The 13,696-nt window shown below is 56.0% G+C and overlaps 1 protein-coding gene across 1 annotated transcript; it reads left to right on the plus strand.

The window, feature by feature from the left end:
- The first annotated feature begins 445 nt into the window (after nt 1-445).
- Nucleotides 446-9,236, plus strand: ASPHD2 (aspartate beta-hydroxylase domain containing 2). The gene is made up of 3 exons (XM_024741374.1): nt 446-1,532; nt 6,745-6,858; nt 7,453-9,236. Exons 1-3 carry the CDS (start codon nt 650-652, stop codon nt 7,560-7,562), a joined length of 1,107 nt encoding a protein of 368 aa, XP_024597142.1. The 5' UTR covers nt 446-649; the 3' UTR covers nt 7,563-9,236.
- The last annotated feature ends 4,460 nt before the right edge of the window (nt 9,237-13,696 follow it).

Consider the following 13,696-nt stretch of genomic DNA (forward strand, 5'->3'; position numbering starts at 1 on the left):
AGGTACAGAGATTTAAGGAGAATAAGCATTTATTACATACCTACTATGCAAGAGCATAGCAAAATGGATAGATACGGCTTTGAAGTGAGATGGGCTCTGTGTCCCTGCCCCGGCTGCATGAACTGGGGTGAGTTATAGGACCTCTCTGAGCCTCAGTTTCCTCATCCATAAAATGGGGATCACAGCACCTCCTAAGGATGACACAGAACAGATGGGACTACTGTAATGATCAAACAGTACTTGATGCAGATTAAACACTACTGGCCTTTCGGGAAAGGGGGTGGTGATAAAATGGAAGGAGAAAGTACAGGATTGAGAAGCGTGTCCCCTTCCAACAGAGACCTGACAAAACGAGCTGGGGCTTTGCGTTTCACTTGAGGACTTTTCCAGGGGTAAAAATTTATGCCGGTTTATTATTATTTTTTTCATCTCAGGTTTGGACTGCCTAAAAAAGTCATTTCACGGTGACCAGCCCCACTTGCCGACGTGACCTAAAGCTGCTCCTTTGCCCCCACCCGCAGTGACTTTTGTCAGGAGCGGGGGGCTGGGCACAGATGTCTGTCCATGCTGCCCTTGGCAGGACCCGAGGAACCGTGGCAGCCATGCCTCCGCCTGCCCCAGCCGCCCCTCACCCCCTACGCTGACCCGCATGGTATGCATGCCCTCGGGACTCCCGAGGACTGACCAGCTGACCTCGCTTCGGATCCCCAACAGCTCCCCCAAAATGTCGCTCGAGTGGCTGGTGGCCTGGAGCTGGTCGCTGGACGGCCTGAGGGACTGCATCGCCACCGGCATGCAGTCCGTGCGGGACTGCGACACCACGGCCGCGGTCACCGTGGCCTGCCTGCTGGTCCTGTTCGTGTGGTACTGTTACCACGTGGGCAGGGAGCAGCCCCGGCCCTACGTCTCGGTCAACGCCCTGATGCAGGGCCCCGACGCCACGGGGCTGCAGAACGGGTTCGTGTACTGCCAGTCCCCCGAGTGCGTGCGCTGCAGCCACAGTGAGGGTCTCAACCAGAAGCTCTACCACAACCTGCAGGAGTACGCCAAGCGCTACTCCTGGTCCGGCATGGGCCGCATCCACAAGGGCATCCGCGAGCAGGGCCGCTACCTCAGCAGCCGGCCCTCCATCCAGAAGCCCGAGGTCTTCTTCCTGCCCGACCTCCCCACCTCGCCCTACTTCGCCCGGGACGCGCAGAAGCACGATGTGGAGCTGCTGGAGCGCAACTTCCAGACCATCCTGTGCGAGTTTGAGGCCCTGTACAAAGCTTTTTCGAACTGCAGCCTCCCACAGGGCTGGAAAATGAACAGCACCCCCAGTGGGGAGTGGGTCACCTTTTACTTGGTCAATCAGGGGGTCTGCGTCCCCCGGAACTGCAGGAAGTGCCCACGGACGTACCGCTTGCTTGGAAGCCTTCGGACCTGTATTGGGAACAATGTTTTTGGGAACGCGTGCATCTCCGTGCTGAGCCCTGGCACCGTGATAACGGAGCACTACGGACCCACGAACATCCGCCTCCGCTGCCATTTAGGTACGTGGCGGGGACAGGGCCTCCCGGCACGCGCTGTTCTAGTAGATACATGCCAGCCCGTCTGCCGGCCGGGAGTCCAGACACCACGAGCTGTAGTCAGTGGCCAGGATTGGGCGTTTTCACATGCCTCACTGTAGCCTGATCAAAGATGGATGGGTCACGTGTGAGCAGTGTTGGCTGCAGAGAACTGAGTCGAAAAAGAAACGTGCGGTCAGTATAAGCCTAACTTGTGACAGGAACTCTGTCCACAGGAACTGTCTGCCGAGATGGGAATGGTCTCCATCTACGCTGTCCAGTGCAGGAACCACCAGCTGCATGTAACTTGAGTGCCTGAAATGTGGCCAGTGCAACTAAGCTCAATTTTTACTTGAATCCAAATTTTAAAATATGACACTTGGCTACTGTATTGGACAGAGTAGTTCTAGAGCCAGAGGCTATTGGGGTGGTTTTAAAGCAGTGAAGCCCTCTGTCCAGTCCCCACAGAGAGAGCGAGAGAAGCAGAGGGCTCTGGGCGATACCCAAGTGCCTTCCGAATCTCCAAGGACGAAGTGACGCTTTGTGTGAAGTTGATTTTATTCGCCTTCTAGGGAGGTTGGTCATACGCTTAGTGTGTGTAGCAGTGGTTTTGAGAACAGGGTCTGGAGTCAGATTGCCCGTGTTTGCGTCCTCACCCCACCATGAGCTGGCTGTGTTACTTTGGGCAAGTCAGTCCACCTCTCTGGGCCTCAGCTTCCTCATTTGGGAAGTGGAGGTATTATAAAAAGATCATCTTTTACAGAGTTATGTCGAGGCTCTGGTGTGATAACGCGCGTCGTGAAGCATTTGTTCAAGCAGAGCCTGATAGGGAGTACTTGATAAAAGCAGGCTCAAAAACTACTCGGTGAAGAGGGATGTTAGTTCTCCAGAATGCCTCCTTCCTAGTGAGTCATGATAACATATTGGTTACCAGGGCAGTGGCACCACTGGTTAGCATCCCAGACTAGAGGAGCTGTGAGAGCCTGAGCAAGGTCCCGCTTTGGAAGTCCGCCCCGGCTTTGTGTTGGAGGGACGAGAGGCGCACGGAGGAGCCCCAGTATAGCCTGGAGAAGGGGGTTCATAACCATGGTCCACAGGGCAGCCTCGGGGCTGCCTGGGGGACCTGAGCCCGATGCCCCGGGCCCTCCAGCCCCTCTTCACCCAGAGCCCTCTGCTTCTCCCACTGTCTCTGTGGGGACTGGACAGAGGGCTTCACTGCTTTAAAAAAACAGAAGGAACTAGATTCGAGCAATTGACATCGTTTTGAGTATTTCAAGAGTAAAAGCAGGACAGGGTAGGGGCTCTGGAGGGAGTGGCCTGGCTTCGTGGCTGGCTGTGAGACTTTGGGAAATAACCACGTCTCTCTGGGCCTCAGTTTCCACATCTGTAAAATGAGGAGATAGTACTTACTCACAGGAATGTTGAGAGCTTTCAATGAAGTCATATCTGCCATGGCTACTTGACACGGCTCCTGGCATGCGATGGCATTCGATAAATCGTAGCTAGTAGCTTTTATGATCAAACACTGTGTCGGGCAGTGTGAAAAATGACCCATAAGACATAGTCCCTTCCCCTGGGAAACAGTGGAAAATGCACAGACTCTGGAAGCAAACATACCTGGACTCAGATCCCGGCTTAGCCCCGTTTGCCGGGTGACCCTGGGCAGGCTCTGAAACTGAGCCTCCAAATTCTCCTCTCTGAAATGGGCGTAACACCTACCTGGAGGGCTGTTTGGAAGATTAGAAGTATGTCCTGTGTGTGAAGTGCTTGGCAGGTAGAGGGCAGTCAGTTAAAGGGGGCTCTGGTTGATCTAAGAAATGAGATGATCGTCTTAGTGATGATTATTGTAATAAAATCTCTGTGTGAGGCACCAGGGCACACTCTGAGCTCAGGGGACGCAGGGGCTGCCTGTGGGCTGCTCCGGGAAGGGGGTCTGACCCTGCAGGACCGCTGGGACCGCCGGGGTGGAGCAAAGCAGGAGGCTTCCCCTGGGGCTGGGGCGCCGTATCTGGGCTAGCTGGGGAGCCCGCTGGTGGGGCTGAGCTTGACCAGCTCAGTGGGAGCAAACCGCAGGGGGCCTCCCTGCCAGGCTGTGGGCGTCGGGGAGCAATGCTATTCTTTTTAAAGGTTTCCCTTGTAAGTTTTCTAAAAGCTTCAGAAGGACGTGTAGGGAAGGGCACTTGAGCTGGGTGTGGTAGAATTCCGGGCAGGTGTGTTGAGTAGGAAGGGCTGGTGGACCTGCCTCCTGGGTGTTCATGCCTGTTGTGTATGTGTGTGTGTGTGTGTGTGTGTGTGTGTGTGTAACGTGCCCACATGGGCCTCTTTATGACCCGTCATTCCCCTCCCAGCCCAGAGAGTCACTTGCCACCAGAAAAACTGGGTCATCCGTGTCACCCTGGACAGCAGGCGGTGTTGGAAGGCGTCCCACTAGGCGTGGGCTGTCCCCATGACAAGGGTGAGCGCCAGGGTTGGGTTTGCTCCGTTTCCTCCTCTCCTCTGTCCTTCCACCCAGGAAGGAAAGAGAGGGGTGTGAGACTCACGTGACCTCGTGTGTTGACATAGGGGGTGTCCAGAGAATGAGGTCAGAGGCAGGAAGGGCCTGGTACGTGCCAGCAGCCACACCTCCACCAGTTACCTGGCAGACGTGGGGAGGCACCTGCATTCCAGAACTGTGTCCTTGAAGTGCCCCGCAGCCTCCCTTTCCGCCTTCCGTCTTGAGTGGGGGCCGGGGGCGTCGTCCCAGCCGCCGCTCTTCAGCCGTCAGCGCCTCCGGATGGCATACGTTTGCCGAGCCTGCTCCGAGCTTCCGCTAGAGGTGGCATCGCTCAGCACCCCATCCATGCGGCCCAGCCGTCACCCAGCATCCTGTACGGGGCTGCGAGGTCCCCACCCACTGTTACGAACCTCCAGGGAACAACCTCTGAAACTAATGAGGCAGGTGTTAGCCAGGAGGCAGATACCGGTCCAGTGGCAGACCCTCAGGAAAGGGTAGATGAAAGTGTGTGAGCGTATCCAGATTCTCGCTACAAAAGCCCGTTAGGCTCTCATTTTCCTTTCATGAGTGTATTGTTGGTTTTCTCGGCCGTCCGGCTGGGTGATACAAGCTGGTCAGCTCCTGTCTGCCTTGCCCACCCTGAGTGCCAGCCGCCAGCCTCCTGAAGTGGTGGACAGAGCCCTTTCTCCACCCGTCTTGCGCCTCTGTCCATGGGCATTGGGGACAAAGCAGTGAGCCCTAAGCCAGAGGGGGCCTGGGGATATGGGACTGGCCGAGGCCATGCGTGGGGCCTGTCTGTCCCCAGGAGCCGCCCGAATGCTCTGTTTGGGCGAGTGTTGATCATATCTGCCAGCCAGGCTGGTTTATGGCAGTAGGCGGGGATGGTGGGCCGCTGGAAGGCTGGGGCGCAGTGAGGGGAGGCGGAGGCGGGTGAGCAGGGGCTGGGAAGCCGGCAAGCCAGGCCGTTTTTCTGTTGTGCCATTGGGGTGGTGATGAATCATTTCGTGGCCCAGAAAAAGGGGAGCTTCTTTTTGGAATCCTGGGGTGTTCTCTCCCTGCAGAGAACCACCTATCCCTAAAGGCCTTCTCCACTGAACCAAGTGGTGAGGGCACGCATGGAAAGATGTGGTGTGTGGGGCTCTCTCCATCCAGGCCAGTGAGCGGCAGGCGGAGCTCCTTTACAGCCCTAACCTCCCCCAGCAGTTGCTAACAGTGGTGGGAGATCCTGGCTCCAGAGGCAGAAGGGACAGTGTCCGCTGATTTGATAGTTGAAACATGTTAACTACAGGGAAGCTGACAACCACTTAGCCCCACTGCTACCGATGTAACAACTAGCGTTTGTATCCTACTGTCCAGTGTTGTAAGAGCCTGTTCCATGGAGCCAGGACTAAATAGTGACTTCCAGCAGGTCACTTAACTTCTCTGAAGCTCAGTTGCTCCATCTGGAAAGTGTGTGAAGTGATGTCCGTAAAGTGTTTATTTAACACAAACCTGCTCACAGTAAGTCTTCAGTGATTGGTAGCAAGGACAGTGGTCACACAGCCTGGAAGGCAAGTGTGCTCATGGCCTCTCTTTACAGATGAGGAGGCTATAGCTCAGAGAGGTTGAGTGACTTGCTCAGAGTCACCCAGCACGTAAGGGTGGTCGTCTGACCTGAAGTCCTCTCTCCTGCCCATTGCTCCACGTGGCCTCTTTGTTTGAATTCTTACTCCATATGTGCCTCCTGGCGCCATCCACTTCTGGTTCAGAGGCTGTGTTAAATCCTCGAGTACGGTGTTTCATGTGTGTCGTAGGGACATTAAATCAGAGCGGGGATGCTGACTGGCCCAGGGTCGTGATTGTCAGGGTGGGTCACTGAAGACAGACAGAACGCCATGATCCCAGGCCCTCTTGCAGGGCCCACTTCCTCCCGGCTCAGGGCCTACCCAGCCTCCTCTGAGTCAGTTAGGTGGCTGTACCGGTGCCTTCATCCACAGATGACCAGGTAGTGCCAGGGGCCAAGCGTTCCTTCAGACCCTTGAGTTGGAAATGGGGGTGTGAAAGTGCATGCACGGCAGCGTTTGAAGAAGACCCCCCTTTCCGGGGTTATATACCCGAGCTCGGGTCCCCCACCTGCATTTTGAACACATGGCTCCCTACGACGGTGGCAGTCCGTTTCCTCTGAAAGCTCAGGTGTTTCTTTAGGGGTGTCACCATTTTCCCAGAATGAGGCTGGGGAAACTTGGACTGTGAACATGCCATCCTCAGGCCTCACAGTGGATTTAAACGTTGGACCCTAAAGAGGAGGGCACTGTGTGAGTCTCCGAGTCTTTAATCTCGACGGAAGCAGCCTTTGCCTATTGGGAGGCAGGGTTCTGAACCTGGCCTCCCTCGGTTTCCGGGGCCCCACGACTGGGCTTCAGGAGTCTCACACATGGAGCGCAAACCTTGGTCCGTGCTTTAATCAGAGTAGTCCCTGGCCCAGAACAGATTAAGCCGCCAGAGGAATGAGTTTCTCCAGGGAGCACAGTGAGGGTGCAGGTGCATGGCCTGCACCTGTCCTAACGGACTGCCTCCACCCACCCACCAAGCGGGGCTCCCGAGGGGTGAGGCGCAGGGTCGGGGCTTTGGAGGTCGAGAGCTCCCTCCAAAGCCTGCCACTCCCGACTTCCGGCGTCCCTGGCCTTGCCTGCCTTCATTTTCTTTTCTCTGCTTTGCCCCCAGGTCTGAAAACTCCGAGTGGCTGTGAGCTGGTGGTGGGCGGGGAGCCCCAGTGCTGGGCAGAAGGCCGCTGCCTCCTCTTCGATGATTCTTTCCTGCACGCCGCGTTCCATGAAGGTGAGTGTCTGTGTGCCCCGTGGCCGCCTTTAAAAATATAAATATATATATTTACATGTATCTTTAAACTTTCTTTTTAGAGCAGTTTTTGGTTCCCAGAAAAACTGAGCAGGAAGTACAGAGTGTGCTCCCTGCCGTGACCCCCATAAATTTCCCATCTCTTAGCACCTTGTAATAGTGGAGCACGCTGGTTACAATGGCCGCGCCAATTTTGACACATCAGTAACTCAGGTCCGTAGTTTACATGAAGGTTCACTCTTGCTGTTGTACACTCTGTGGGTCTGGACAAACGTGTGATGTCACGCGTCCACCATGACAGGATCGCACGGAGTAACCTCCCTGCCCTGAAAATCCTCCGCGTTCCACCTACCACGTTTTCGCCCTTCCCTCCCTCTGCCCGTTTCCTTGCGTGCATTCTGCTCACAGCCTTCTGGGGTCTTCTGATAACGTTGCTGATCTGAGAGAAGGAGAGCTTGCGATCTGTGCCGGGGTCAGCGGGGGTCCCTGCCTGAAAGCTGACCGCGTGGGTCTGGCTCTGCCCGGGTCCTGGCTCCGGGCGGTTTGAACCTCTCCTCTCTCGCCGCCCTCCCCCAGGTTCGGCGGAGGACGGCCCACGGGTGGTTTTCATGGTGGATCTGTGGCATCCCAACGTCGCAGCGGCCGAACGGCAGGCCCTGGATTTCATCTTTGCCCCGGGACGATGAGAACATTGGTCGTGCTGCAGTCGCCGAGAGTGGCCGCGGTCCGCCCGGGCAGACGGGTGCGGCCCGGCCCCTGCCCCTGTTCCAATTCCATGCCTCGACAGAATGCTCTCATTTGGGATTTGGTTTTTAGGTCGTGTTGGGTCCCTCTTTCCTTCGGTAATTGAAAGGAGGAAATTTTCAGCTTGTATTTCCTTAGATTTTTTTTCCCTTCCAATCATTTGCTTCTGCGATTCCTTTCTGCCTAAAAGCGCATTACTTTGCTCTGTGACCAGAGGCTCGGGGTCCCTGTCGTCTGTGTCACGCTGCTACCTGGTTTCGTCAGTGCTCTGAAATAGGGTCGCCAAATGGTTACTTGTCTGGATGTAATGACGTAAATCTTCCTGTCATCTTAAAAGAAAAAAACAAAAACAAAACAAAACACTGCAGATCAGAGAGCTGGAGGACGTGGCCTCTGCTGCTGTCACGGTTACCCTAGGCCTCAGACGCCCGGGTGGGGGGAGCCCGCGGTCCGCATCCCCAGCTGTCCCCTGCTGGCTTCCTCAGCAGGGTGGCCCAGTCAGGGCGAGGCAGACTCACCATTGCTCACCTCACCCTGAACCCAGTCGGGTCCCTGATGGCAAGAGCATCGGGCTGGTGGCAGTGGAGGCTTTTCTGTAGACGTTGCTTTCCGACAGAGCTGAGGCTGGTGTCTTCGAGAGCCAAGCTGGGGCTCCCTCGGTTCAGCAGCTGAACATGTGATTCGATTACCTCACTGCCTACAGAAGCCCTACTGCCAAGCCGGGCCTGGAGAATTCCCCATTCGAGCTGTCTGGAGTCCAAGGTGATGAGCGTTCAGACCACCAGGCTGGCTGATGGGCGCCGAGGTGGGATAAGACCTCACTCATCCAGTGACGTTCTGGAAAAGCCTTTCTCTGGCAAAACTGGAATCGTAGATCCGCCCAAAGTGTCTGTTTTGCTTTGGAGTTCTGTTTCCTATGATTTCCCATTTGTCTGCACATAAGTGTTCAAACGCTGGGCTCAGAGATCGTGGCAGAGTCGGCCTTGTGTCTCTGTCAGTGCACACGGGTGTGGTGAGGGCCACCTAAGCCAGTGTGTGCGCGTGAGGACACTGGGGGGACCTACATACCCAAAGCACCCGCGGTCGCGGCGCTGGGTCTCCTGTGAAGGACGTGGCCAGTTGGAGGCACTAAGTCTAGAAATAGCCCCCGTGAGCCGATGTGTGATGGAGTCTCCTCCAGTCGCACTGGAGACGCCTGTTTTGAATAACGTATCACGGCAGAGTCAGGTTCATGAAGCCTTGGGGCGGTACGGAACATACTGCCTGTCCCCCGTCTGGGTCCAGCGTTTCTATCCGAACGGAAACCAGCAGCTTCTGGGAGGAACAACCGTCAGAAGTAAACGCGGTCTGAAACGCACTAGGTAGTTACTAGCAAGTGTGCAAAGAAACCGTGTCTACATTTGAGTACGATTTCCACACAGATAGTTTTCAGCGATTAGAATGCAGGAAAGGGCAGAAATGTCAAACACACCTGAAGTCTTTTTACTTGTTAAGTTTCTTATTAAAGAATCACTGAGGTGCATGATTTCTGTACGTACTGACTGCTCTACGTTTACAAAGCCAGCAGCCCACACAGGTCCCTGGCTACCTGTGCTCACGTGACGCGGTTGGGGAGCAGGGGGTAAATAAAAGATCTTGCTGAAAACCAGAGTGAAGTGGTAAAGCGGTCTGTTGGAGAGGTGACGTGGGACTTGGGCAGAGGCTCCGAGAGGGCCACTCGTTGCAGGCTCTTGGTTTCTGGATCGTGTCACAGAGACAGGCTGGCCCCTAATGGTCGTCACGTACTGGGAATGAAGCAAGAGGTAGTTCTCAGTAATGGGCACGGAGTGGGGAAAAGGAGCAGGTCCATGGAAGGTTCTGGAACTGCAGGTGTCACTCTGGACAAAGAACAAGGACCGGGCTTCAGGAGAGCTGAGGATTCGGGACTCGGTGCCAGGAACTTGCTCCCACGTCACCTTGTGCAAGTTATGGAGCCTCTGGGAGCCTCAGTTTCCTTCACTGTAGAGACAGTGCCTGGCACGTGAAGCAGCGAGGTTGGTTCCCTTCCTGACATAGCAGTGGTTCTAAGCAGTTACAGACAAACAGGTGAGGAGGAAGGATGGGTGAGGAAGAGATGGACGAACCCACCGGATCGGTGGTAGAGGCGGCCGGGGAGCTGCGGCTTCTTTCTGTGGTCTGTGTCTAACCTCGGGGAGAAAGAAGCAGGGCCCTTGGTGGCTCTGTTTTGAACGTTTCCCCTTGTCTTAGAAGAAGGACAGGGAGTTCTGGTGGCCTGGAGCCCCAGGCGATGCCTGGCTGCCAGGTGTTTTCATAGCAAAGCTGGCCAGGCTGCCACAGCAGGTGGGAGGGAGGAGCACCGTGCGCGCTGGGCCACGATATTTCTCGCTCTCCTGAAGCGCGTGTTGCCAGCTAGGCAACTGCTAAAGTCATTCACATGTTGCAGCCGGGGATGCCCAAGGTGAGAGAAGGGAGGCAGCATGCCTGCCCAGCTTCGAACGGGAAGCCCTGCCTTCCACCCAGAGGCAGCCTGCCTCGGCTGCAAGGCCGGATCGGTGACTCAGTTTGACAAGGTCCCCTCCCAGGTCTGCCAGGCACCTGCTCATCGTCCCCCGAAGTCGCCTAGATTGTCTGGTTCTAAGTCCTGCTTTGCTGACAGCAGCCACCCTTGCAGCATTGAGTAGTGCCCTGCAGCGTGTGGGGGGGGAGGAGAAGGGTAGTCCTCACCCACTGGCTCTGGACTTTGGCTGCACAGTACAATCACCCAGGGAGCTTTTGAGAAATACTGACGCTCACACCCTGCCCCCAAGGCATCTCAGTTCTTTGGCCAGGTCTCGGTATTTGTTTCAACTCATTTCCTGGGCTGACTCTAATGTGTAGCTGGAGCTGAGGGTCGATGCCCTGAGCAGCAAAAATGGCAAGGCCTTTGAAATCAGCCAGCTGGAGGTTCAAGGCTCAGCTGTGCCCCTGTGTGATACTGGGATAGGCCACCTAACCTTGGCCTCTAGGGGATGGTCACTGTTTCAACACTCTCCTCCAGCAGTACTCGGACCTCTTGCAAGACCGTCACATTCCCCTTTCTCAGTCCTTGGATTTCCAGGACCTGACCCAGCCCCAGCTGCAGGGCTAGGCACATGACCCACACCTGACCAGTCACCAGAGCCTTCCAGACTCCTGGGTACTAAGGGCTGGGCACATGATCCAAGTGCTCTCCTGGGACCATTGAGAAAGAGAGGCTACTTTTCGAGGGATGGGAGTGGGGGATCCAGTGTAAGAAAATCTGAGAGTGAAACCCACAGAGGAGAGCAGGTCTCTCATCTTGTGGAGGTCATCTGAGTCCTAACGTAGCTTTGCCTGGAACCAGCCCTACCTCTGGACTTTTCCGTACATGAGCCAATAAACTCCCTTTTAACTCTTAAGTCTGAGTTGTGGTTTCTGTCTGTTGCTACCAAATGTCCAAATCCACTCTGTGAGCTTCATCTCGAAAATGTGCCCAGTGCTTCCTCTCATAGGCTTAAAGTGAGGTCTGAATAAGATAAGATTACGGCAAGTTGTGGGTGGGTGGGAAGTGCTTCTTACATGTTTTTAAAATGTAAATATGAGAAGCAGAGGCTAAGTACAAAATGCCGTTTTTAAGGACCCATCATGCCCTCCTGGCAGCCGCCTCCCCGCGACATGTGTGTCCCCGGCTGGATCTTGCTAACCAGATGTAAACACAGGGAACAGGAGAGAATAAGCCTATATACTTCAGAGCTGCTGACAGATGGCAGTGAAAATACTCAAGCAGACTGTAGCATTGGGTGGCAGGAGGCAACACACACAGAGACTGATTGACTTTCCGCCTCCTTCCCAGGCACACACGTTGGTCCTAACTTCGGATCACCCACCCTTCCCCACGTTTCCCACTTCCGCCGCGTTAGCCACCCCGGATTCAAGGTGGGAGTGTTTCGTCCTCGAGTAGACAGCACTGTCCCTCTGGAAGATTCTGTTGTATACATTATTATCCCATAATGCTTGTGGCCCCGCGGGGGTGGGTGCTGGCACAGTTACGCACACTCCACACGAGAAAACGTAGGCCCGGGGCGGTGGGCGAGCACAAGGCCGTGGTGCCGCTGGAGGGCGAGCCGGAAACAGAAGCCAGGTGTCCTAGCTCACGGCTCAGCATCCCCAGGCTTTTGAACTCTGGTCATGTGTTCAGGCCTCTCTCTCCACGGCGGGCAGAGGGACCCCCGTGGGGAGGCCGTTTGCCTTCTCAGGACACTGAGCCCCACTTTCTGTGGGTCCGCGACATGCCACACTTTTACGTACGTCGCCTTTCCTCTGCATTTTAAAGAAGATACTGAGAGTTTCCAAAGCACTAAGTGGTAGAGCTGCGATCGTGCTCCCACTGCCCCAGGAACCAGTTGGGGCTGGTTGGAGAGCAAGGACGCACCCTCTGAGCACACGGGAGATGGAGTGGGGAGAGGGCTCGTCTCACCGCCCCCGTGCCCCGCGCCCTTCCCGGGGATCCCTCAGCCCCGCCGAGTAGGAGGGCAGGGCAGAGGAGGGCTAGCACTCAGCTTGGACCCGAGCGCACTCAGGCTCTCGTGACATGGCCTCTTCTTGGCGCTTGACAGGATTCAAAAGGCACTCTGGGTTTTGTTCCCCAGAGAAACACAGCTGGTTTCCAGTTAAGACATTGAAAATAAACAGAGAGGAAGTGTCCTTTTTCAGCCTTGAAGCCCTTGGAATCTTCACCGTAAGCTTCCCAGATTCAGTGGATGTACCGAGAAGAGGTCCAGTGTGCCTGTTCTTCCTGAGCTACCATGCCGAGTGTGGACCTTACACCCCGCCCTCCCCAGGGGGAGGGGACAGGGTACTTCCCCTCCCGCTGCTCTTTTCCCAGGACAATCCACAGTGAAGGGGGGGTGTGTGTGTGTAAGGCGGGAGGGGTTGAACAGATGCTAGCGTTGCACGCAGTTCGAGAGCGTCAGCCATCGGTTCCCTGCTCACCCCCGTGGACCCCTTATTAGTAGGGGTCTCCCTCTCTCCCTCGTGGCTTCCTCCGTCTGGAGACAGTGCCTATCATAAAGCAGGCACATCCCTCCATCTGCCCCAAGGGAGGCGCTTCCAATCTCCCAAGTAGTCCCCAAACCTGCCCATCTCTCTCAGTCATGTCACCTCCCTGCTCCGCGCCACTAACCCTTCCCACCTGGACAGCCGCAGCCTCCTGGTGGTTCCACTCCTGCCCTGCTTCTCGCCCATCTGAGAGCCAGTGACGTTTCCAATGGGAACCAAATTGAGTCACTGCCCTGCTTAAAGGCTCCCCTTCGCCCAGTGTCTCGGCCACCTCGCAAGGGCCTTCACGGTGCGAGCCCTTGCTCCCGGCCCGCGCTCCGTGGCACCGCACTGTTGAAGGACAGAGGCTTGGAATGGCCAGAAGGACAGACACATCAAGTTTGCAGGGTGGGCGCGTTAGTTTCCCATGGCTGCTCTAACAAACTACTGTGAACCTGGTGGCTTAAAACAACCGAACTCGTTCGCTCATGCTCCTGGAGGCCAAAGTCCAGAATCGGTTTCGCTGGGCCTAAGTCAGTGTGTTGACAGAATCCTGCTCTCTGGGGTAGAGTCCATCCTTTGCCCCTTCTGCATCTTGTGGCCGCGTCACTCAACCTCTGCCTCCGTCCTCACTTCTCCTTCTCTTCCGTGAATCACCTGCTTCTGCCTCTCTGACAAGCACACTTGTGAGGGCACTCGGATGACCTGCATCTCAAGATCCTTAATCACACCTGAGCGACCCTGACCACACGACGTAACGCTCACAGGACCTGGTTGGTATCTTTGGGGGCCACTTCTGGGCCCACGACACGGGGCCTGTGGTCCGGTGTGAGGACGCACACTCAGCGGGGAGCAGCCGCACCCCACTTCCTGCAGGATGGGTGTGAGGAACGCAGTAACTGGGGCAGTGTGCAGAGCGTCTCGGCCACGTGAGAAAGGCCCACCATGGGGCTTCGACGCTCAGGAGAGGGCGACTGCAACCAAGAGCCAGTCCCCACTGGCTATCCTGTCAAGGTGACAAGAGCCATAGGCCCAGATGCCT

Source organism: Neophocaena asiaeorientalis, unplaced genomic scaffold, assembly GCF_003031525.2.
Source record: "Neophocaena asiaeorientalis asiaeorientalis breed wild unplaced genomic scaffold, Neophocaena_asiaeorientalis_V1.1 scaffold648, whole genome shotgun sequence".
Classification (NCBI taxonomy): domain Eukaryota; kingdom Metazoa; phylum Chordata; class Mammalia; order Artiodactyla; family Phocoenidae; genus Neophocaena; species Neophocaena asiaeorientalis.

Coding starts and splice junctions, on each gene's coding strand:
- ASPHD2 (XM_024741374.1), top strand. CDS start 650: ATGGTATGCATGCCCTCGGGACTCCCGAGGACTGACCAGCTGACCTCG. Junction 1,533..6,744: donor CCGCCTCCGCTGCCATTTAG/GTACGTGGCGGG, acceptor CTTTGCCCCCAG/GTCTGAAAACTCCGAGTGGC. Junction 6,859..7,452: donor GCACGCCGCGTTCCATGAAG/GTGAGTGTCTGT, acceptor GCCCTCCCCCAG/GTTCGGCGGAGGACGGCCCA.